Source organism: Trichoderma evansii (assembly GCF_050947405.1).
Source record: "Trichoderma evansii strain SZMC 28006 chromosome Unknown GGI43scaffold_30, whole genome shotgun sequence".
Lineage (NCBI taxonomy): Eukaryota > Fungi > Ascomycota > Sordariomycetes > Hypocreales > Hypocreaceae > Trichoderma > Trichoderma evansii.
In genome coordinates, this window is record NW_028145176.1 from 183265 (window position 1) to 203708 (window position 20444).

Consider the following 20444-nt stretch of genomic DNA (forward strand, 5'->3'; position numbering starts at 1 on the left):
AGTACATGTACGTAAACGCTCAGTAGAAATCCTTCACCAGAAGATCACAAAGATTCCACAACCTCTCTCCGCTTCCCCTCTTCTCAAGGCCCTCGGCGACCTTTGGGTGCGGGGTCCCAATCTTCCCCCAAGGGATGAGATAACATCCATTATTCTGAGCCACTTCAGCATCGAATCCTGCTTGCAGCTCAGTCAGGGCTCCCAATCGAACTGGGTATGATAGCATGCTCTGAATGCTCTTCAAGACGCTGGGAGCGTGGCGAAGGAGGTCTGTCTTGAGTGCTCCGGGATTAAAGGACACGCTCACGAATTGAGGATACCTCTTAGCCATTTCGGCTGCGAGAATGGTGTTTGCCCATTTGCTCTGTACATATCGCAGGGAACGACCACCGAGGCCAGAAAATTTGGGCCCAGTCAGTGCCCAGTCCTCCCACAAGATGCCATCCTCGCCAGGGGGGTCGGGAAATTCCACAGAAGCTGCCCAGCATGTGCGGACAGATCTCTTGGGAGCGACATTTTCTTCTGCGGTCTTGAGCAGAATTGGCGTTAGGAAATGCTGGAGCAAGAATGGGCCCAGTACGTTGGTTGCAAAGCTCAGCTCGTATCCTTGCTTGCTGACACTACCTTCAGGGGGGGCCATGACGCCAGCATTGTGCCAGATGATATCCAGGCGTGTTTCTGCCTCCAAGAACGCCTTGGCTGTTTGTTTGATGGTTTGCAAGTCGGCAAGGTCTAAATGTAGGAACCTGATTACGTCGTTGTCGCCGCCGGCGCTGCGACGCTTCATATCACCAGGTGGATCTGATTTCTTGATGGTGTTTATGGCTGTCTTGCCTGCGGCTTCAGACCTGCCAAGGATATAGACATGCGCCGCATTGGCGTGAAAGAGTGCTGTTGCTACAGCCTAATCCAATGCCTCCAGCGCCGCCTGTGACAATAAAGACCTATTCAATAGATGAACAGCTGTAATGTTTAAAATAGAAGGGTAAGAGAGGGCATCATACTCGACCCTTTGAATCAGGCAGATCTTTCTCAGTTTTCGTAGGCTTGCCAGGCCAATATTGTCGCATATATTTCGACATGATGCAGACCGGAGAGAGAAGTTGAGGTGTCAGTTGTAAAGGTTCGAAAAAAGTTGACGCAAGTGAGATTGCTATCGGTATTAGTGAACAACTAGATCTTACATCCAGGCTGACATAGAACTGGGCCTAGCTTGAGGTAGTACGAGGAGACGAAATGAAATGTGAGATGTGATTATTATTAAGAGGTTATTTTTTTAGAAAAAATAAATTAAAAATACAAGTGGATAAGTAGAGATGTAGATACTATGTAGTAGTTATACGTGATTATCGTTCACACTCAATGCAGAGAATTTACCAAATAGGAGACAGAGCGACGGGTCCAAGACGGAGGATTTAAGCATAAGCGGAACTCTTAAGCACCTACCTAGTGGATTGCAAAGCGTCCCAAATTTTGACTGGTATATTGTTTCGAAATATATTGCTTCGGAATGCTGGCTTCTTTACCCTAATCCTTCCATAATCTACTAAGGAGTAAGAGTAACTTTGAGTCGAAGGATTCCAAACTTCTAGGCCATAGTATCGACTCTTGAATATCACAATCGACAAAGCCTTATTTGACCTGTCTTTGCTTCAATGTAATCGCCATACTCGTGTAAGCTAGTCTATCGTTTTCCATGTTGTGCCAATACTAGGACAAAACTTGCGGAGCCAAGACTATTGAATACAATGTAATTTGATGCGATTCATGAGTCTTACTATACAAGGGCGCAAAAGTTCTCTCGGCAGGTAGAAAGAATGTTCAAATCATCGCTTGATCTATTTATATGGTTAGTAGGTATGTCATGATTATATAATTACTTGTGCATAAAAGGTAATAGACATTTAAAATGAATACTTCTTTTGTATCTCATTAATTTTGTAGCAATATTAAAACAAATTAATTCATCCTCAGACCAAGGATATTTAAACATGGTCTACTTAGTAATCTACAGGGCGTAGATTCGCAAGCATGCAAACTAATGATAAAGTTGCATGTACACGTATCGAGCTCTTAGTACCTTCTACCCTGAAGCTGGGGTGCGGATCGCCCCGAAGTTTATTTCGATTGGTTCGGGCATACAAAGTACAAAAATCGCTATTCTACTATTCACCTACCTAGGTAGGAGCCTCTAATACGAGTAATACACCTAGCAGATGAGGAATAGTAATCTGCGAGCAGTTCTACCGAGTAATAGAGACGAGTGTTTTGGGTTGCTTTATGGACCTTCTCCGTCTTACAGATATAAGGCTGGCTCAATCTTCGGAATCAGCCGGTAAGTGTAGCGAAGTACTAATAATACCACATACAAATCCCCTCCTTATGCGCCTAGTAGTAGCGGCATAAATAGATTGCGCTCAGGAACGAAAATAGATATAGGCAGCAGGCACAGGAACAGGAGCAATCTTTCCTGTAGCGCTTGGTACTCTATGCCTGTGGTTCCGTACTAGTACAAGCTGGAGATTCCGCACGTGACTTTGGGCCAATCTTGATGCTGTAAAAAGCTTAAATACCATGCAGGGAACTTTTACTGCCAATAAGGCACAGATTTTCCGACTGCCGGCCAGACCCGAACTACTCCCGAGGTACCTGTACGAAGCACTGTGCTAGTATGAGGTAGCGAGGTACATCGTTGCCTCCAGCCGACGGACTTCTTGGCCCAGGACTTTCGTTTAGCTTCGCTCACTTTGCGCCAACTTTGTCTTCCACTCAGGGCCCATCATGGCCATACGGATGGCCATGTCTTGTCTGTTCAAGAGCTGTTATTCGCTTTGGGCAGTATAGCAATAGCATTACCTGTAGCACTACTCACCTGTGGCCGATATCCCTCCAGCCATGCTTCCCGCCAGGCCTCGTCTGCCGGCGCTGGCTCCGCGGCTGCCAGGCAATTCGCCGCCGGTGGTTGAGCGGCCGAGCGTCAAGGAGCATACGGAACAAGAATGGCTAGCGCAGAAGGACCTTATTGAGAAGTTATACATAGGAGACAACCGAAAATTGAATGAGATCATGGCCATAATGGAGACTAAATATGGATTTGCCGCAACGTGAGTGGACACTATTCGCTGCTTGTTTCCCATATATATGCAAGAAAAATATGAGATTTGATACACGAGGCGATGAACTAGTCCAGTGCTAACCCAATACCTAAAGCGAGCAAATGTATAAAAAGAGATTCAAGAAGTGGAACATTAGGAAAAGAGCATATCGCAAATCGCCCGGGGAAACCACTCCCTCTACCCCCTCATCCACAACCTCTTCTTCCACCGAGTCAAAGCAAGATGACGATGTCGAGGAGGTACCAAGGACAGCGACCCCCACAGTTACCGGCCTGGACTTGGTCCCAAATCCCCAATTCAAGCCCCTCGCAGACTTGGAGCTTATTCTAAACGGCGTCTTATCATGGAGCTCAGGGAAACTGGAGACTTATCGCATAGTGTCCGATCCCATGTCCCAGTATCTTGCCACCCCTAACCAGCCACCTCAAGATAGCCGCACCATGTACCGGACGTTTGAGCTGGTTTTTGACCTGTGGTCTTACGGCAAGGGCGATCTTGCAGGCATGGCGGCTAGAAAGGGCTTCTATGTCCTAGAATACGTCCTAACAGAAGACCATCCCGACCTACTTTGGCATATTCTTGACACAATATATGACATGATCGACCGAGGGCATTTACAACTTCTTGGCATGTTTATAAGACATGCGCTTGTGCTGTCAAGGCAACGCTTTCCAGCAAATCATCCTCTCATCCGCATCCTTCAACAACTCCTGGCTTGCGACTATCAAACTGAAGAAGGTCGCCAGTTCATCTGCTACCTATTGCGACAAGCATGGCTACGAAACGTCGACCTTCTTGCAGAGTACATTAAATCATCCGCACCTCAAGAGTTTTGGCTATACGAGCAGTTGATCTGGGATGGCCGGACAAAGCTTCGTCGGAATAATGGGCTGGCCAACAGACGTGAGATTATGTACGAAGCTCTTGAAAACTTGGGACATCATGAAGAGCCCGTGCTGAGTGATGATAACGTGGAAAAACTGAGAGTCGACGCTCTCATGCTAGAATTCACGCAGATGGATCTAGATGACAAGGAGAAGGCGGAGCAGATGGCGTTGGATCTGCTCGATATTACGCAGTATGAAACAGGAGCACTTTCAAACGCCAGATTCCATGCGTATGCCCGCAAGATGCTGGCTAGGCTGTGCGAGAGCAGAGAGGCGTGGGACCAGGTCGAACAGAATTTGAAATATGCCATTCACATGCGAGAAGCTGCGCATGGAACGAGCACCAATTTGCGGGTTATCCGAGACATGTGGGTGCTTGCGGCTTACTACAACAAGGTCGGCAAGATAGAAGACGCTCTACGAGTCGCCCAAGACGCCATCACCAGGGCGCAACAATATTTGCACGACATCCCAGGCTGAGACTGTGGATGATAAGAATACGGATCGCAAGGTCAGTTGGCGTTGAGAGACAAAGTAACGAGAACATGGCAGTTTTGGGAAGCACCGACGGGTGGGATTGATTTTTCGTAACGCGCCATTACTACGAGAATGGCTTCATTAGAGTCACCCCTTGATGGGCAGTTTATGTTTGGGTAGAAGCGAAGTTGGAGTATTGGTTGGGTGCCTTTAGCAGCATCTTTATTTTACAATGGCTACATATTTATTTCTACTTATATAAGTACTATCAGTACATACTATGAAAAAACGGCCAGTTGTTCAAAACACTGTATGAATTCGTTCTACGCTTTTACACTCTATTATCTGCACCGCTTTGTATACTATAACAGCTAGTCTCGCAGGATACATGTAGCTAAGCTAAGCTAGTACCTGCTGACCTCCTGTTTGTGGAGCTGGTCTGCGTTGCGCAAACGTGGTTCCAGCCACATAGACGTCTCGCCACATGACGTTGACGTGAGCCCGCCATTGTTACTGGATAAATCACCGCTGGGTTTGCATGGTTGCAGCGCCGAACCTGCATCGGGCACCTATACAATTCCCTTTAGTTCTCTTTTTTTAGGGAGGACTCTTAAATACCCTTGACAAGACCCTGAAATTTAGTTTCCCCTCCTTCAAATCAAACACATCCATACATCGACAAAATGACAAGAAACGCAGCACCGCCTGATTACTGTAAGTCGACGCCACGATGCAGAAGCTCTCCCCGCCATTGTTTTCAAGACGAGACATCTCTCCACCTTGGACATGAACACAATTTACTAAGCCAATGCACAACATACAGACGCCATTCTAGAGGTTTCAGAGAAAGCCTCGGCAGCTCAAATTCGAGATGCGTATAAGCGGTATGTAACCCTTCCCAATTTCTGGTAAGTTGGTGACTGACAGCCATCTTGTTCAGTGCTGCCCTGAAAACGCATCCAGACCGAGTCGCCAATGACTCACCAGAGCGAGAACAGAGGACACGACGCTTCCAACTCGTCAATGATGCCTACTATACCCTTTCAGACCCTACCCGACGACAAGAGTACGACTCACAGCGAGGATACTACCACCGCTCGCCGGCGTCAGATCCCTTTACGGAAGCAGATGACACTACGGGACAAGGCTATTCGTGGGCATGGGACTTTTTTGAGAACCAGAATGGCGGAACTGCCCCTGGTGGCCGCCAAGCTACAGAGGATGCACAGTTCAGCGACGCCTTTGAGGAAATGATGCAAGACGAGGGGTTCTCAGAAGGCAGGACGCCCAACAACCAACAAGGCGGTAACCCTTCAACCATGTGGGGTATGGTAGGTGCTGTAAGTGGCGGCGCTCTGGGATTCATCGTGGGCAATGTCCCCGGACTGCTTGCCGGAGCAGTGGCCGGTAACCGACTCGGAGCGATCAGAGATACCAAGGGGAAGAGCGTTTACGAAGTCTTTCAGGTAAGGCCAGAATGCGTTTGGCTGCACACCCGCTTCTGCGGTGTGCTACTGCATCTCAGATCCTTCTGAGACTGACTAGATTGTTCAGATTTCCCTGAGCGCTAATATACATATAGGAACTTCCTCAAGATGACAGGGCAAGATTGTTGAGCCAGCTGGCTGCAAAGGTATTCAGCCATGTTGCCAGCCCGCCGTGAATGCTGAGGAAGTGCCAATTGTGGGGGGAAAAGAAGCACTTTGACAAAATGAAGCTTAGGATTTTATGTGATACGAATGACGTTTATTGATTGACAAGTCGCGAGTGGACTGCCTTTTTACGAGGAATAAGATATGAGACAATGGAAACGAACGAGTCATACCCTTCAGCCACCAGTATATAACTATGTAGATAGTATTAGGTAGCAAAATATTACCAAATATCGCCAATTTCATAGTGAAATTGGCTTGGTTTGATTTCAATGTCTCTTCTTACCATCGTACAAGCATTATATAGTCGCTAGAATTGTCAATGGTTTTGCTTGGACGTGATTGCTGCTAGGTCAATCCCGAGGCTCGATATCGCCCAGCTGCGTTGGGAGGCGAAGCGGTGTCGCTATTGATCAGTACTTAATCAATACTTAGTTACTATGCGCTTATAAGGCGTAAACTTTAGTGCTTCCATCGTACTCTCTGCTAGTAAAGGCAAATTGAAGCTTGAACTACGTTGGTTAAAATGGAACTTCCTAGCGGCGATGCGACGCATATGCACTAGCCCATTTTAGGAAATACAACCCCGCTTTTCTGTGCTCTCGCTTGAGGGCAGACAAACCCTCGAAATTTTCCAGCCTTCACAAAATCGTTCGCCTTAGCCCAACCTCAACTTTTCGCCCATCTCCGACGCAGCAGCAGTAAGACATCGTCGATCAACAACCGCAGCAATGGCCGCCGAAAAGACCAGCAACCCCATGCGGGAGCTCAAGATTCAGAAGCTCGTTCTGAACATCTCCGTCGGTGAATCTGGTGACAGACTCACTCGTGCCGCCAAGGTTCTTGAGCAGCTGTCCGGTCAAACCCCCGTCTACAGTATGTCAACCAAAAATGAATGTTCATCAAGAAGGAGGGCAAAATATTAATCAATACCATTACAGGCAAGGCCCGTTACACCGTCCGTACCTTCGGTATCCGTCGTAACGAAAAGATTGCTGTCCACGTTACCGTCCGTGGCCCCAAGGTAAATAAAATTCTCCAAAATCAATTTTTTTTTTGAGCCTTAGCTGACCCATCTGAATAGGCTGAGGAGATTCTTGAGCGTGGCCTCAAGGTCAAGGAGTACGAGCTGCGCAAGCGCAACTTCTCCGAGACCGGTAACTTCGGCTTCGGTATCAGCGAGCACATCGATCTTGGTATCAAGTACGACCCCTCCATCGGTATCTACGGCATGGATTTCTACTGCTGCATGACCCGCCCTGGTGAGCGTGTCACTCGCCGCCGCCGCATGAAGAGCAAGATCGGTGCTTCTCACCGTATCAAGCGCGACGAGACCGTCAAGTGGTTCAAGGGCCGCTTCGATGGCATTGTCCGATAAACGGATAAAATCATCAAAACAATTTAAATTTATTTTTTCTCTTGTCTTTAAGGAAATGGGCACGGCGAACATTTGGGGGTAAAAAGGGATCATATATGGTCATGTATTCTTCCGCTTGATTTTTACATCAGCTCGTACCAAAAACACTTTTGAGTCGAGCAACGGCCTTAGAGACCGACCGGCGTACTGCCGGCTTCACGTATATTGCCCCTGCAATGTGATGGCACCATTTTTTTTTACATTGGCGAAGCTTGTCTTGTTGCTTGCTTGCTTACTTGAATGATGACGTTCGTGTTGAATGTCCCATTTTGATTTGTAGATATGTCTTTCCTTCCAACGAGAGCGGTATATATGTTTAGCAAGCTGTTGAATACCCTGAGAATCAACAACGATGAACCATATCGTCTCTGTATTGCCATATAAGCGTAAACGGCTGCTGCGTTCAGTGCAAGCAGAATAGTATACGGGTTGATACGGCACAAAATTTTCTTGGCCACTTATCAAGGAATCAAAAGCAATCCTCCGATAGTCGATTAAAGATCGTCTACCTCTTCATCATTGATCGATTAAAGATGGTATACTTTTTCATCACTGAGACCATTGAGGTTTATTGCATCACTGAATTGAATTGGTTTTATATATGGCTCATTGTCTCAAATGCAGCCTTTCTTCGCAATCTCATTCTATAAATTAACATTCACATCATTATACAACTCTGGAAGTTGCGGGTTACTTTTTCCCTCATATATCAGTTGTTAGTATTCAAACAAAAGAGAGAAGCTTTACACAAAACTGCACGTGTGCATATGCCACAAATTCATTGATATCATATCGGATCTTGTTTCCAGAACAACACCCTAGTCAGCTTCTCCACGATGAGACAAAAGACTGCGTCTTCGATTCAGGCATAGGCACATACCGGGAGAGCGAGAAAAAATCCTCACTAAGTTAGACCCGAGTCTTCTCAACTACCTGCTAGTAAAACCTGCCTGCAATCCTAATTAATAACGGGCCCCATGGAAAATTGTTAAGGCGGCGTCGGCTTCCCACTCCAGCAAAACCGCGCACCCGGCCCTGATTGGCGCACCCGCCAGCCCGAGCCCCCACCTTGGTCCTCACAGACTCTGCTTCTCTCCATCTCCTCCCGAAAATCTCCATTTTGCTCTTTTAGCAAAAGGCAGCATCAACAAACCCTCCAATCCCCCCTCTCTGCCAATTGCACGTAGCTGCAATTGCTTTCCCTCTTTTCTGAGGCCTTCCAGATACCCCTCAAGATGTTCCGAAACGCCCTCCGCCAGTCCTCTCGCGCTGTTGGCGCCGTCGCCGCTGGCCGAGTCTCTGTGGTGAGTGTCTTTCCCGCACGCCCGGAAACCACCGTTTGGGGAGAGAAAATTTTGGAGGCCCCGAGCATCGACCTGCAAACCTGCGAATTCTGGACTCGCAAGCTCAATTGAACATGTAATCGACTTGCCAGCATCGCAGAGCAAGCTTTTTGAGCTTTTTTGAGCCTGCCGGGGTTCTCCATGGTCTTTTTCATTGGTCGAATTCGGCTAACATGTTTTTTTTTTCTCTTACCCAAAATAGACTCGAAATGCCGCACCGGTTGCCATCAACGCTGTCCGAACCTACGCTTCCGACGCCAAGGCCTCTCCCACTGAGGTCTCTTCCATCCTCGAGCAGCGAATCCGCGGTGTCCAGGAGGAGGCTGGTCTCGCTGAGACCGGTCGTGTCCTGTCTGTTGGGTATGTGGAGGCCACCTTTTAGGCTACTCTCTGGGACCTCGAAGCAGCAACTCGGAACGCAACCTTACATCACTTTTGAGATGCATGCGACGGGAGAAGCACAAAGAAAGAGACAGCTTATGGGATTTTATGCTTTTGTTCATTTTACTAACTTGGAGCTCACAGTGATGGTATCGCTCGTGTCCACGGTATGGCCAATGTCCAGGCTGAGGAGCTTGTCGAGTATGTAGAGATGTCTCTTCCACGTTTGAGGAAACTTGCATCTAACGCAGTCTAGGTTCGCTTCCGGTGTCAAGGGCATGTGCATGAACCTCGAGGCCGGCCAGGTCGGTGTCGTGCTGTTCGGTTCTGATCGTCTGGTCAAGGAGGGCGAGACTGTTAAGCGAACTGGTGAAATCGTGAGTTATATAAAGCTGCACTCTCAGCTTTTGCCTATATCAACAAGATAGCTAACCCCCTGCAAAGGTCGACGTCCCCGTTGGCCCTGAGCTGCTCGGCCGTGTCGTCGATGCTCTGGGTAACCCCATTGACGGCAAGGGTCCTCTTAACGCCAAGGAGAAGCGCCGTGCTCAGCTCAAGGCTCCTGGTATCCTGCCTCGCAAGTCTGTCAACCAGCCCGTGCAGACTGGTCTCAAGTCCGTCGACGCCATGGTTCCCATTGGCCGTGGTCAGCGTGAGTTGATCATTGGTGACCGTCAGACTGGTAAGACTGCCGTCGCTCTCGACACCATTCTTAACCAGAAGCGATGGAACAACACCAACGACGAGACCAAGAAGCTTTACTGCATCTACGTCGCCGTCGGCCAGAAGCGATCCACCGTCGCTCAGTTCGTCAAGACCCTCGAGGAGAACGACGCCATGAAGTACTCCATCGTTGTCGCCGCCACTGCCTCTGAGGCCGCTCCTCTGCAGTACATTGCTCCTTTTACTGGTATGTCTTGTTCCTCTTCTTTCACCCTCCTTCTTTTGAGATACGGCTATGCTAACGCAGTTTGTTTCTAGGTGAGTCTTCCTTTGCTAATTAACTTCTTCTCATACCACATATTTCTCTCCATCTTTTCATCCCTTGTCCTTTTTTCTGAATCTGCGTTGTCTTCTCACATGATTTTCACGTGCTCCCTCTTTACCTCTTCTATTTAACCACTCTCTCCTCCTTCCCACTCTCTCATTCTTTCCTTCCTCCTCATCATCTTCCGCGTCATCATTCTCTTTTATCCATAGGGGAGGGGGGAGGTTTTGGAGGGGAAGGCGATAGCGCAATCTTCGCCTAATTCGCATCTCCTTCCCTCCAATTCCAACCTCATTCACAGCGCACCTCCCTCTCCCCTACATCCTGCTGATAAAGCGGGGGAGAATATTATACTCTGGCAAAGAGAATCTGTTAGCTGGCTGGCTCTCTGCAGTCATGTTTCATTCATAGAGCTGCCAGAGGACCTGGACATGACCGATGAGCAACTCATCGAGAATGCGGAGAAGCGTCGCGCACGCCTTGCTGAGCTTGACCGGCAATATGTGCAGAGACAGAAAGCAATTCACTTGAAGGGGTTTCTTGCGCGCAGGCTAAGAGATAAAATGGCATGGACAAGACAAAACCCAGAGAGAGTGAGTGAGATTGCTTCTGGTGTTCGAGCTCGAGCTAGAGCATCTGGGAGACACCGCTGTTCAATCTGTATCCGCAACCTCGCAACAAAAACAGCTTTACGTAATCATCTCAAGAGCAAAGCTCACGCAGAACAACTCCGGCTTAGCCAGGGCGGCAAACCCAAGCAAGTATCTATGGAAGCAATGAGGTCACAGAGATTTTACGCCAAGAGTAGAGCAAACAGGGCATATTATTGTTCTACTTGCGACAAGCCTTTCAATATGAAGGGCCATCTTGACAAACACCTGAAATCCATCAAACACTTGCGCAAAGCTACCGCCGCCTCTGCTGCAACTACCGCCGCCTCTGCTACTACAACCAGGTCCTCTCATTCCATTACCAGCGCCTTTGCCGCTATTACCAGGTCCTCTACTGGCGCCTCTACTGCTACTACCGGGTCCTCTATTACCACTACCGGCGACTCTGCTGCCACTACCGGGTCTTCAGCTACAACTACCAGGTCCTCTCATAAGATTACCAGCTACTTTACTGCTGTTCCCAGGTCCTTTGTTGCTGCTACTGGTTCCTCTACTGCCATGACCAGCGACTAGTTTTTCTTTTACTTTCATTTGACTACATTTCTGCCCAGTGGCTTAGTTCATGTAGTACTGTTCTATCTATCATTCATGTTTACCATCTTTTCTTTTCTTTTCACTATTTTCAACTTTCAGAGTCATTTCATCACATGTCTTGGCAACACTTAATACTAATCATCTAATCATTTATTTCAGGTGCATCAATCGGAGAGTACTTCCGAGACACAGGCAAACATTCCCTTGTGATCTATGATGATCTCTCCAAGCAGGCCGTCGCTTACCGTCAGATGTCTCTGCTGCTCCGTCGTCCCCCTGGACGTGAGGCTTACCCCGGTGATGTTTTCTACCTGCACTCCCGTCTGCTGGAGCGTGCTGCCAAGCTCAACGACAAGCACGGTGGCGGTTCCATGACTGCCCTGCCCGTCATTGAGACCCAGGGTGGTGACGTGTCTGCCTACATTCCCACCAACGTCATTTCTATTACCGACGGCCAGATCTTCTTGGAGTCTGAGCTGTTCTACAAGGGTATCCGACCTGCCATCAACGTCGGTCTGTCCGTCTCTCGTGTCGGTTCCGCTGCCCAGCTTAAGGCCATGAAGCAGGTCGCTGGTTCTCTGAAGCTTTTCTTGGCCCAGTACCGTGAGGTTGCTGCTTTTGCCCAGTTTGGCTCCGATCTTGATGCTGCTACCAAGCAGACCCTGTCCCGTGGTGAGCGTGTAAGTTGTTTCCCTGTATATGCGTGCTAAATTTCCCAGACGATAGCTGACTTTGTGATTACAGTTGACCGAGCTCTTGAAGCAGAAGCAGTACTCCCCCATGGCTGTTAACGAGATGGTTCCCCTTATCTACGCCGGTATCAACGGTCACCTCGACTCTATCCCCGTCGATCAGATCCTCAAGTGGGAGGCTGACTTCCTGGCCCACCTCAAGACCAACGAGTCTGAGCTGCTCGCCACCATTGACAAGGAGGGTGCCCTGAGCAAGGACCTCGAGAACAGACTCAAGGAGATTATCACCTCTTTTGTCAAGAGCTTCCTCGGTTAAATAACCAATATCTGTAGCGCGTCAATAATGATAGAGCCAGGTTATTTTTGGAGGATGGTATTGCCTATATCAATGGGTTATTGGTAGTGTCATTAAAATGAAGGAGGGTAATAAAAACAATTCATGGCTGCGCTGGATGTAAGAGCTATTATTTAATAATAGAGACACGCCAGTTATACTCTTACTTGTAAAATATAAATATATTACTCAATGAACGTCCTTGCTTATCCATCTTCTTGTTTTTACAGTATATAATATAACTTTCAGGTAATTGAACTGATGATGGCTGAATTGCTTTTTTTTTTCTTTTTCTTTTCAATCTGTCCGTCTATATCCAGTTATTATATTTAGACGTAGAGGAGTCCTATGTAAATTGCCTTTCTCAATATATTACTCTATGTTAGAATGTACTTCTATGTTTTAGGTGTACACTTCCCTTAGGTTCACTAAATAGCTCTCTCTCAACAGCTCGAATTCTCGCTTTATATAGACGTAAGCGTAATTTCCGGAGCCTGTGCTTCCTTAAGATCGTGGGATGCTTAAGGACATGCGTTACTTCAGGAGTGTGGGCTATCTCAGGAGTGTGGGCCGTCTGAGGGGTTTGGGTTGCTTCAGGAGCTTGCGGTGCCTCAGGAGCCTGGCCGATACGGCATTTCCCTTTGTACCAATAAATGGCTCTTTGTAACATCTATTATATGCTCTATGTCACCAATCCGAGTGTTCCAACAGTTATGAGCCCGAGTGGTACACACCGTAAGCAGCACCAGTAACTTCCAAGTACAACCAAGCATATAAAACCGATTCCAAAGATGGATTACGACGGTGAACACAAATCACCTGCGTAAGTCAAGCTTAACACGCCGTTGAACTGGGTTAACTCCCTGCTATTCCCTTCCCAACGATCACCGAGCGATCCGGCACGCGCAACATGGTGGTCTCACGCCCACTCAACAATAGGTTAACCTCCTGGAACAGCAAGGCCTCCGGCACTTCATCCGATATGACAAAGACAACAACATCACGGCCGTCCTCTGAACGTATCCCTGGTGTGAGGCTCAGTAGAAGCGCTTCCCTGAGGCCCTTGGACTTGATAATACCGATAAGACGAATAGGTTCAAGATGTATCTATTCCAAGAGACCGGGTCACTGAACAGAAGTCTGTCGCCAACTTTAGCTTCGGCCTCATCAACACAGAGGAGAGAGAGGGCTATGCTAGCTATGTGACCAGCTAAATGACTTCCAGCAACAACTAGGGATCCCGCCGCCCTCTATTGTCATCACGGATAAGGAAAAGGCACTGAAAAACGCGCTGGAACGCGTATTCCCAGAGGAACAGCAGCAACTGTGCCTCTATCACAACAACGCGAACGTCCACGCCAAAATAACCTCGCGTTGGAAGAAGGACAACTCTGACGATGCGCTTGACCCTGAGGCTGATGAACTCGCCAGCCCTGAGGCCACAGAAGCCACAGAGCCTGCTGCAGACTCGGCTTCATCTCTTATCCAAGTTAGCAAGCCGCCCGCAGAGAAGTATAGCAAAGAGGATCTCAAAAATCAGTGGAACAAGGTCGTGTACGCTGAGGAAGAGGATGACTTCGAGGCAGCCTGGGCACAGCTCCTCGTCACCTATAGCGAGCGCCAAAAAGCGATCATAAACTATCTCGTGAGCGAGTATCTCCCCTGGACTAATCAGTTTCTACAGTGCCGCATCAAATACTATCAAAATTTTAGTCAAAAAAACAAATAGTCCTACAGAAACGGCCCATAAGAATATCAAATCGTATCTGGTAACCAGCATAGGCGATCTCCTCTATCTTCACAAAGCCCCCATTCAAATAATCGCGGAAAAAGAGCGAGATTATCTCTAGACAGCCGCGAGGCACGAGATAAAGCTGCGGCAGGAGTATATCAGCCGGACTTGGCTAAGATCACTCACAACGCAAGCAGCTACGCTGCTATTAATCTTCTTGCTGAAGAGCATCACCGCACTAAGGCTACTGTGAAGGGAAACACAACGTTGCCGCTCTGTGAGAGCTCCTGCTACGTAACACAGCAATTTGCTATTCCCTACGCTTATTACATCGCCAAGAAGGTCACCCTAGAAGGGCAGCCGTTGACGAAAGACCTCATCCACCCGCGCTGGTGGTTAGACAAGCTTCTAGTATTTCTCCCTGCAGTTATCTATATAAAAGCTACTAACCCGGCGTCCTAGAATCCCAACAAACCACTCCTTCACATCAGAGACCCAGATATCGTCAAAAATCTTCAAGGCCGGCGCCGGCTGCTTCAAAATAGCAAAGTTCCCGTTGATCACCACCACCTTCAGTGATAGCTTTGCTGGAGCAGGTAGAACGTAGTGTTTTTCCCTGGGTGGTCCGCTAAGGAAGAATCATGGACTTTCTGGATTACGGCCGTAGTTAGGGGTTCAGTTCGTAAGCCATAAGCGGCGCATGTCAGCGCTCCATGGGAATTCTGCGTGCAGTCTGCAAACTGCTCGCGAGATATAGCAGACGTTGGAAACTTCTGTAAAATCAGGGCCGCTGCCGAAGAGGAGCTAGCCCAGATCCAGCCTTTATCCGCTAAGGGCGACTATCCTCCGAATTTGGTGCAGTTTCTTTGTCGCGTTATTGGTTATGTCCATTGGCCGTCAACAGAAAGTGCTTCGTGAGCAGCGGCATCCCAGCCGCGAGTGGGCTTGTTGTCATAAAGTGTGGTATCTTTTGCCTTGGATGCGACCACTGTAACTTGGGTGGCAGAATGATTTTGGTTGATGAACAGTGGCAGTGTTGAAAGACTGGGTGAAGATGAATGATGGGAAGCTGAATGTGCGAAAGAGAGAGGTGCGTGAAAAGATGGAAGAGTGCGGTGTATATGTAAGGGATGGAGTAGTGCAAGATCAGATAGGAGTGACCGTAGTGCACAAAATGGCGATCAGTTCTCTTAAATGGCCAAGTGCTGCCCTAAGGGACAGCGAAATGCTTTGGAGTCTAGATAGGGGTTTTCTAATTGGCATAGGCCGATTTTGTTGCCGGCTATGGTTTGTAGGAATTCTATCACTTTGGCCTCAGCGCTATTTGATCGTCGTTCATACTTGTAAACAGGTACTAATCTTAGCCTGAGAGTAAATGATTCGCTAGTGGCGGGCTGCTTTTGCAGTTCTTGAGAGGCACTGTTGTAAGATTCCAGGCTTTGATTTCCGCCACCATTACTCCTATTAATCCTCTCAGGGTTAATATTATCCAGAATAAGTAAAGGTAGCCGCATTCCAAGTGTTCCGGTTGCTTAAAGCATGGGACTAGGCAGACATAGCCGGCTTGTCTTGGGAATCCAGCCTATACATTTACCAGCCTCCGGCATTGGATCGCCCGCCCTTTGCCTTGTGTGCCAAACACATAGAGCTATCCTCTTCGCCTATCCCAGATAGATGCGATCCAATGATCCGTACAGTGGGTAAACGATATAAACCCGTTTTCCCTTGACTAACACTGGAAAGGTTGTTGGTTTGATGCCAGAGCCAACCCTAGATATAGTTTTATTCCATCTTCCTCTCGATGGTGCACTGTCCACTCGTGAGACTTTTAAGTCGCTTGTAACTACAGCGTGCTCGACTCCTCTTTAGGCAGCTTTTAGCAGGTTGTTCGAGTCGAAGTTTACTGCCCATTAGTGTCGTCGGGCTCGGATCAAGAAGCTGTGAGTTTGTTATTAATTGATCTAGCCATTCTCTCTGCTTTCAGTCAGCTCGGGAAAACGGGGTGCATTCCCGTAGAAATGTACTGCTTCGTAAGCAGTAATGTCTTTCTCAAAATTCCCTATACTTTTAAGTGGAGGATTGAGCCAGCTTCTTCATGTGTAAAGGAGGAACAGTTGCTGTTCATTGCAATCTTGAATTAAACCGCTTATGCTAAGGAGCTTGAAACCACCGTGACGGAGCTAAAGGCGCAGCTGGACGAGCTCGTAACGTCAAAACAAGAGGATGAAACAACCGTCTTTCAGAAGTTCCGAGACATTCTCAACGAAAAGAAAGTCAAAATCCGCGAGCAGCAAAAGGTCATTGCCGCCGTCTCGTTTCCAAATAGCCAGTCAGCATCTTGGGGTTTCTCAAACATCAGATTCCAAGCCATCTCACGCACCCGCTTCGTCTCGGCCTAGAAAGAGGAAAGTCCAGGCTGTGGTATCCTCATTAAACAAGCCAGGAAATGATGAAATGGAAGTTGATATGAACTTCTTGATCAACTAGATGCGCTTCACTTGCATTGAAAAAGTGCCCGTGTGGGATGGTATCCAATGATCTGACCTATCCTCGGAGCATTCTTCTCGGCTTTGTCGCGGGTTGGAAGTAATCAGATCTGTTCATTATGGCTATTTAGAACAATAAGTCCCCTGAGAATTATTTTTGGAGGACAACCATTCGATCTCAGCAAGGCCAGTCTCTTGTTAAAGTTGCTTCCAAATAGAGCAAGAATCCGTTCGTTTACTTTTCGGCTGAAGTTGGCCATCCTCAAGAGTGGCTTTTGTAGGCTGTCTGTCCTTCAGCGGCCTGAACATGTAAAGACTTTTTTTGTCGCGTTTTATAGCACTCTTAGCACTCTGCTTTGTTTCTATTGCATTAGATCATATACTTCCATTTCCAATTTCGCACGCGATCATGTTCTGTTTTCTTTTTATCATTGCATTACCTGGAAGTGGAACAATGACTGTCTCAGTTGCTTATGATCTGGTCATGCTGATTGCGAATGGCGTTCTTATCTGGGCTATTGATGTATTTCCGCCACTAGAAAAGGGGTAAACGACGCTTTTCTAGGTTGAGGTTGGAAATATAAGCACTCTAGAGGTAAGTGTTCGTTCCACGCTTGTCCCGAGTATAAGTTTCTTTGCTTGACACTCGGTAAATAAGAGCTGAAGCGAAAGAAATTGAGAAGTTGTCAAGAATGGCGGTATTGCTAAGGTTTGGATCAAATAGTTCGCATCGTATTATTTGCTATTATTTTCATGGAAAAGTAGAAGAATAAAATTTCTTTGTTGTCGCAAAATCCTTTTCCTCCTCTTTAATAAAAGCTCCTTTCAGTGGGTAACTTTTTGTTAATCTAAAACCCAGATACATGTTTGCTCTTGTAGAGAAAGGTTGTCCGGCACCCACTCCATTTCTATTCTCCAATGCCCCTCTACGCCATATTTGATGTGGCATTTTTTCCTAATGTTGCTGAAATTGCTGTGATTTACATCAAAATGCAAGATAGGCAAGGAAAATTCCTTATTTCCTGATATACCTTTGGCAGCGTAAGCTGGCTGCTCGGCGTGCTGCACAAGGCATCAAAATGATCTTCAAATTTAATCTCATCGGCAGCGAATTCGTTATCGGTCGCAGCCTCACGTAGAGGGCTTGGGATAGGTTGGATCGACTGAATGGTGCGCTGACAGGCTCAGGGTTGCGGCTAGCCTAGAATGAAGATATCGGCAAGCTGCTGTATTTGTTATAGACCGTGACTTCTGGTGTTGAGCCGGTTGCTCGCCGCTGCCGGCGCTGTGGAGGGCCGCGAGGGCAGTGCTGAGGCCCTCTCTTCAGCTTCAACTCTCTCAAACTGTGAGTGAAGGCGGCTCGTTAAGGTTATTCCTCTTCCTCGTTAATGTGACGGTTCAGCCGCAACAGCACCGTGAGGGCAGCCTTGTTACTGCACAGCTGGAAAGTCTAGGAGCGCCCGTAAGCTTCTTTCTTGTTGATCAGCTGCTTTTTCTCCCGCCACTACTGAGGGTTAAGTTGGCTCTTCTAGATTGGCTGTGGGTTCTGAAGGTGAGTCTCAAGAAACGCGTTTGCGCAGAATTCTATGCTTGGTTAAGATTGTGCAATAGCAGGCTGAAGCTAATCCCCCGTTGAATCAGATGAAGTTGATCCACTAGAGGATTGATTGTACGGAGAGGAACCAGCAAACGGATATCTTGTAGGATAAAATTCGAGAGTACGATGACCCTGTTTCTTTTTTGCTGTGTCTTAAGGCGTGCTTCAACTGTTTGGAGAAATAAAAAAGTTGTAATCTCATAAATGCCACCTGGAGATCACTAATGGAGCACTGCTAAGGGAAGCGCTTGAGACTCGCGTGCGATGGCTCCATGACCGAGGTTGTGATACGGCTCAAATGAGGATAACGATCAATAAAGCAGCGTACCATATCCTCTTTCTACGGATTAATCTAGATCTCGGGGGAATAGGTCGTAACCCCGCCGCTATACTAGCCTAAGGTTATGAACGAGTTGAGTTTTTTTGTTAATGTCTCCTCAGATTTGGTCTCCACTAACCTGTGCCAGTCACTAATAAAGTCGTCTCCTTTGTTCAGAATCTATAGCTCGAAATGGCCGATGGCGACACTCTCGAAGTGCACCAAAAACAAGTTATAGGACGCCTACTAAGATGGCAACGCCGTAACAGAGGGGAGAAGTGATGATGATACCGAGTGCGGAGAAGGACAAGCAGAGTACGGAAAACGGAAAGACGTTGTGCGCAACTGAGCTGGGTAATTGCCTCATCCCAGTGCCTAGCAACATTTCAGGATCCAGCTGCTAAGCAGAATACGATTGCGAGCGGTAGGTTTTTGGCGTAGGATGAAGTGGAATGGAGAAGGGGATCTGTGAATTGGTGCCTGGCGAAGCTGGGCCAAAGAAAGAGTTGCTTTCAGCCCCAGGAGGTACAGTCAAGGTAGGAGACAGGAGAACCTCGCTAAGTCTTAACAGCCATCAGCGGGTCTTTACAGTCTAAATTCCAGATACCAGTTCCCTAATGAAAATTCAACCTTAATGTGTAACCCATTACTAAGAATATAAAATAAAATTACCAGGTCCCTGTTCTAGTTTTAATAAATAGAGTGCTGGGGTGTAATATGGTTAGAAACATTAAATTACTTGCAAATAACCCCTTGCGAGGTTAGCTGAGCGGTGTAAATGTATTATTTAACTAAGAGGCCCGGCGGACAGGCTTGACAGGCTGTATAAGGGTTTGAGAGGTTTTATAGCAATAATCTCCTTCGTCTTCGGAGCTGGCTAACACTTCAGAGTCTAGGGTCGACGTACTAGCATTCACTTTTTCTAACAGCAGAGACTGGTTAGATGGCACCTGAGTTAACCTAGATAATAATCCGTTCTTAGCGGAGCCTGAACTCATGATTAGTTGATGAGGATAACGCTAATTGGGTGCAAGAGTGAATTTATATAATTCGAGCCGCGTTTTGTTTTCTGCGTGCGAACTTGTCTCCAAGTGATAGAAGATTTAAGAAATCGATACTAGCGGAAGGTACATGTAGGATCTTTCAAGCGTAAAATGCCAACGGGTGGAATATAGAACTAAGGAGTTCCCACATACTATCCACTATGACTTAGAATTAAGACAGAGAGGGAACTTGCTGTTCTACGACGGCCAGGTATTGGCTTAGAGAAGAATTTCTTCGTGTTCGCGATGACGTTCATATTGAAGCGCTACTGCTACAGAACGTGAGGTATCTTTTTGAAGAGGTCGTGAGATTCTAACGCGTTAATCAAGGTAAGCTCTCGCTCTATTACTAGGCATCGCGGCGGTGGCATTTCGTGCTCGTGGAGAAGTTCAGCGAGCTGCCGGATCGCCTAGTCATAGTCTGCTTCCTTCTCACCGCTCAGGAAGACCGTGGCGATCTGAAATATTTTCTTGAGCGAAGTTATGCTGCAGATGACGAAGAGCGGTGGATGAAGATGATTCGTTTGATATTTCTTATAGGCTGTATTATTTTCTCCTGCGTAACTACTACCACACCTCTCATAAACCCCCCCCTGGGCCCGAAGGTATGTAGAAGTGACGTAGGCGCATTTGACATGGAAAAATATCGGCGAAATGGGAAATCCAAGGGTAAATAAGGGGAAAATATCGGAGATTTTATTTCTAAGCTTTTAATTGGTTGGAAAAGCGGGTTAAAATTACCGCCAATTGAAATTCGTTTTCAGCAGCTGTGGCT

The 20444-nt window shown here is 47.3% G+C and overlaps 5 protein-coding genes across 5 annotated transcripts; 4 read left to right on the forward strand and 1 right to left on the reverse strand.

The window, feature by feature from the left end:
* Positions 1-19: 19 nt before the first annotated feature.
* GGI43DRAFT_388229 (uncharacterized protein) lies at positions 20-1082 on the reverse strand (the record flags this gene model as incomplete). The annotated part of the gene is made up of 2 exons (XM_083204035.1): positions 20-904; positions 1005-1082. The coding sequence occupies 2 exons, from the start codon at positions 1080-1082 to the stop codon at positions 20-22; spliced, it is 963 nt and encodes a 320-aa protein (XP_083055912.1).
* Positions 1083-2745: 1663 nt separating this feature from the next.
* GGI43DRAFT_261732 (Clr5 domain-containing protein) lies at positions 2746-4823 on the forward strand. Its single transcript, XM_083200992.1, has 2 exons — positions 2746-3104; positions 3211-4823. Exons 1-2 carry the CDS (start codon positions 2896-2898, stop codon positions 4481-4483), a joined length of 1482 nt encoding a protein of 493 aa, XP_083055913.1. The 5' UTR covers positions 2746-2895; the 3' UTR covers positions 4484-4823.
* On the forward strand, positions 4824-6171 carry GGI43DRAFT_261737 (DnaJ domain-containing protein). The gene is made up of 4 exons (XM_083200993.1): positions 4824-5194; positions 5304-5364; positions 5421-5946; positions 6063-6171. The coding sequence occupies exons 1-4, from the start codon at positions 5164-5166 to the stop codon at positions 6141-6143; spliced, it is 699 nt and encodes a 232-aa protein (XP_083055914.1). The 5' UTR covers positions 4824-5163; the 3' UTR covers positions 6144-6171.
* A 540-nt stretch (positions 6172-6711) lies between these two features.
* On the forward strand, positions 6712-7749 carry GGI43DRAFT_417267 (60S ribosomal protein uL5). Its single transcript, XM_083207401.1, has 3 exons — positions 6712-7008; positions 7074-7156; positions 7217-7749. The coding sequence occupies exons 1-3, from the start codon at positions 6864-6866 to the stop codon at positions 7508-7510; spliced, it is 522 nt and encodes a 173-aa protein (XP_083055915.1). The 5' UTR covers positions 6712-6863; the 3' UTR covers positions 7511-7749.
* An 841-nt stretch (positions 7750-8590) lies between these two features.
* GGI43DRAFT_417270 (F1F0 ATP synthase subunit alpha) lies at positions 8591-12689 on the forward strand. Its single transcript, XM_083207402.1, has 7 exons — positions 8591-8853; positions 9095-9252; positions 9418-9474; positions 9530-9650; positions 9718-10183; positions 11626-12146; positions 12211-12689. Exons 1-7 carry the CDS (start codon positions 8785-8787, stop codon positions 12472-12474), a joined length of 1656 nt encoding a protein of 551 aa, XP_083055916.1. The 5' UTR covers positions 8591-8784; the 3' UTR covers positions 12475-12689.
* Positions 12690-20444: the final 7755 nt, after the last annotated feature.

Excerpts from the sequence above, each read along its gene's own strand:
- GGI43DRAFT_261732 (XM_083200992.1), top strand. The coding sequence starts at position 2,896 with ATGCTTCCCGCCAGGCCTCGTCTGCCGGCGCTGGCTCCGCGGCTGCCA. Across the intron at positions 3,105-3,210 it reads AAATATGGATTTGCCGCAAC|CGAGCAAATGTATAAAAAGA; the intron begins GTGAGTGGACAC and ends CAATACCTAAAG.
- GGI43DRAFT_261737 (XM_083200993.1), top strand. The coding sequence starts at position 5,164 with ATGACAAGAAACGCAGCACCGCCTGATTACT. Across the intron at positions 5,365-5,420 it reads ATTCGAGATGCGTATAAGCG|TGCTGCCCTGAAAACGCATC; the intron begins GTATGTAACCCT and ends CATCTTGTTCAG. Across the intron at positions 5,947-6,062 it reads GCGTTTACGAAGTCTTTCAG|GAACTTCCTCAAGATGACAG; the intron begins GTAAGGCCAGAA and ends ATATACATATAG.
- GGI43DRAFT_417267 (XM_083207401.1), top strand. The coding sequence starts at position 6,864 with ATGGCCGCCGAAAAGACCAGCAACCCCATGCGGGAGCTCAAGATTCAG. Across the intron at positions 7,009-7,073 it reads CGGTCAAACCCCCGTCTACA|GCAAGGCCCGTTACACCGTC; the intron begins GTATGTCAACCA and ends ATACCATTACAG. Across the intron at positions 7,157-7,216 it reads TTACCGTCCGTGGCCCCAAG|GCTGAGGAGATTCTTGAGCG; the intron begins GTAAATAAAATT and ends CCATCTGAATAG.
- GGI43DRAFT_417270 (XM_083207402.1), top strand. The coding sequence starts at position 8,785 with ATGTTCCGAAACGCCCTCCGCCAGTCCTCTCGCGCTGTTGGCGCCGTC. Across the intron at positions 8,854-9,094 it reads CCGCTGGCCGAGTCTCTGTG|ACTCGAAATGCCGCACCGGT; the intron begins GTGAGTGTCTTT and ends TACCCAAAATAG. Across the intron at positions 10,184-11,625 it reads GTACATTGCTCCTTTTACTG|GTGCATCAATCGGAGAGTAC; the intron begins GTATGTCTTGTT and ends CATTTATTTCAG.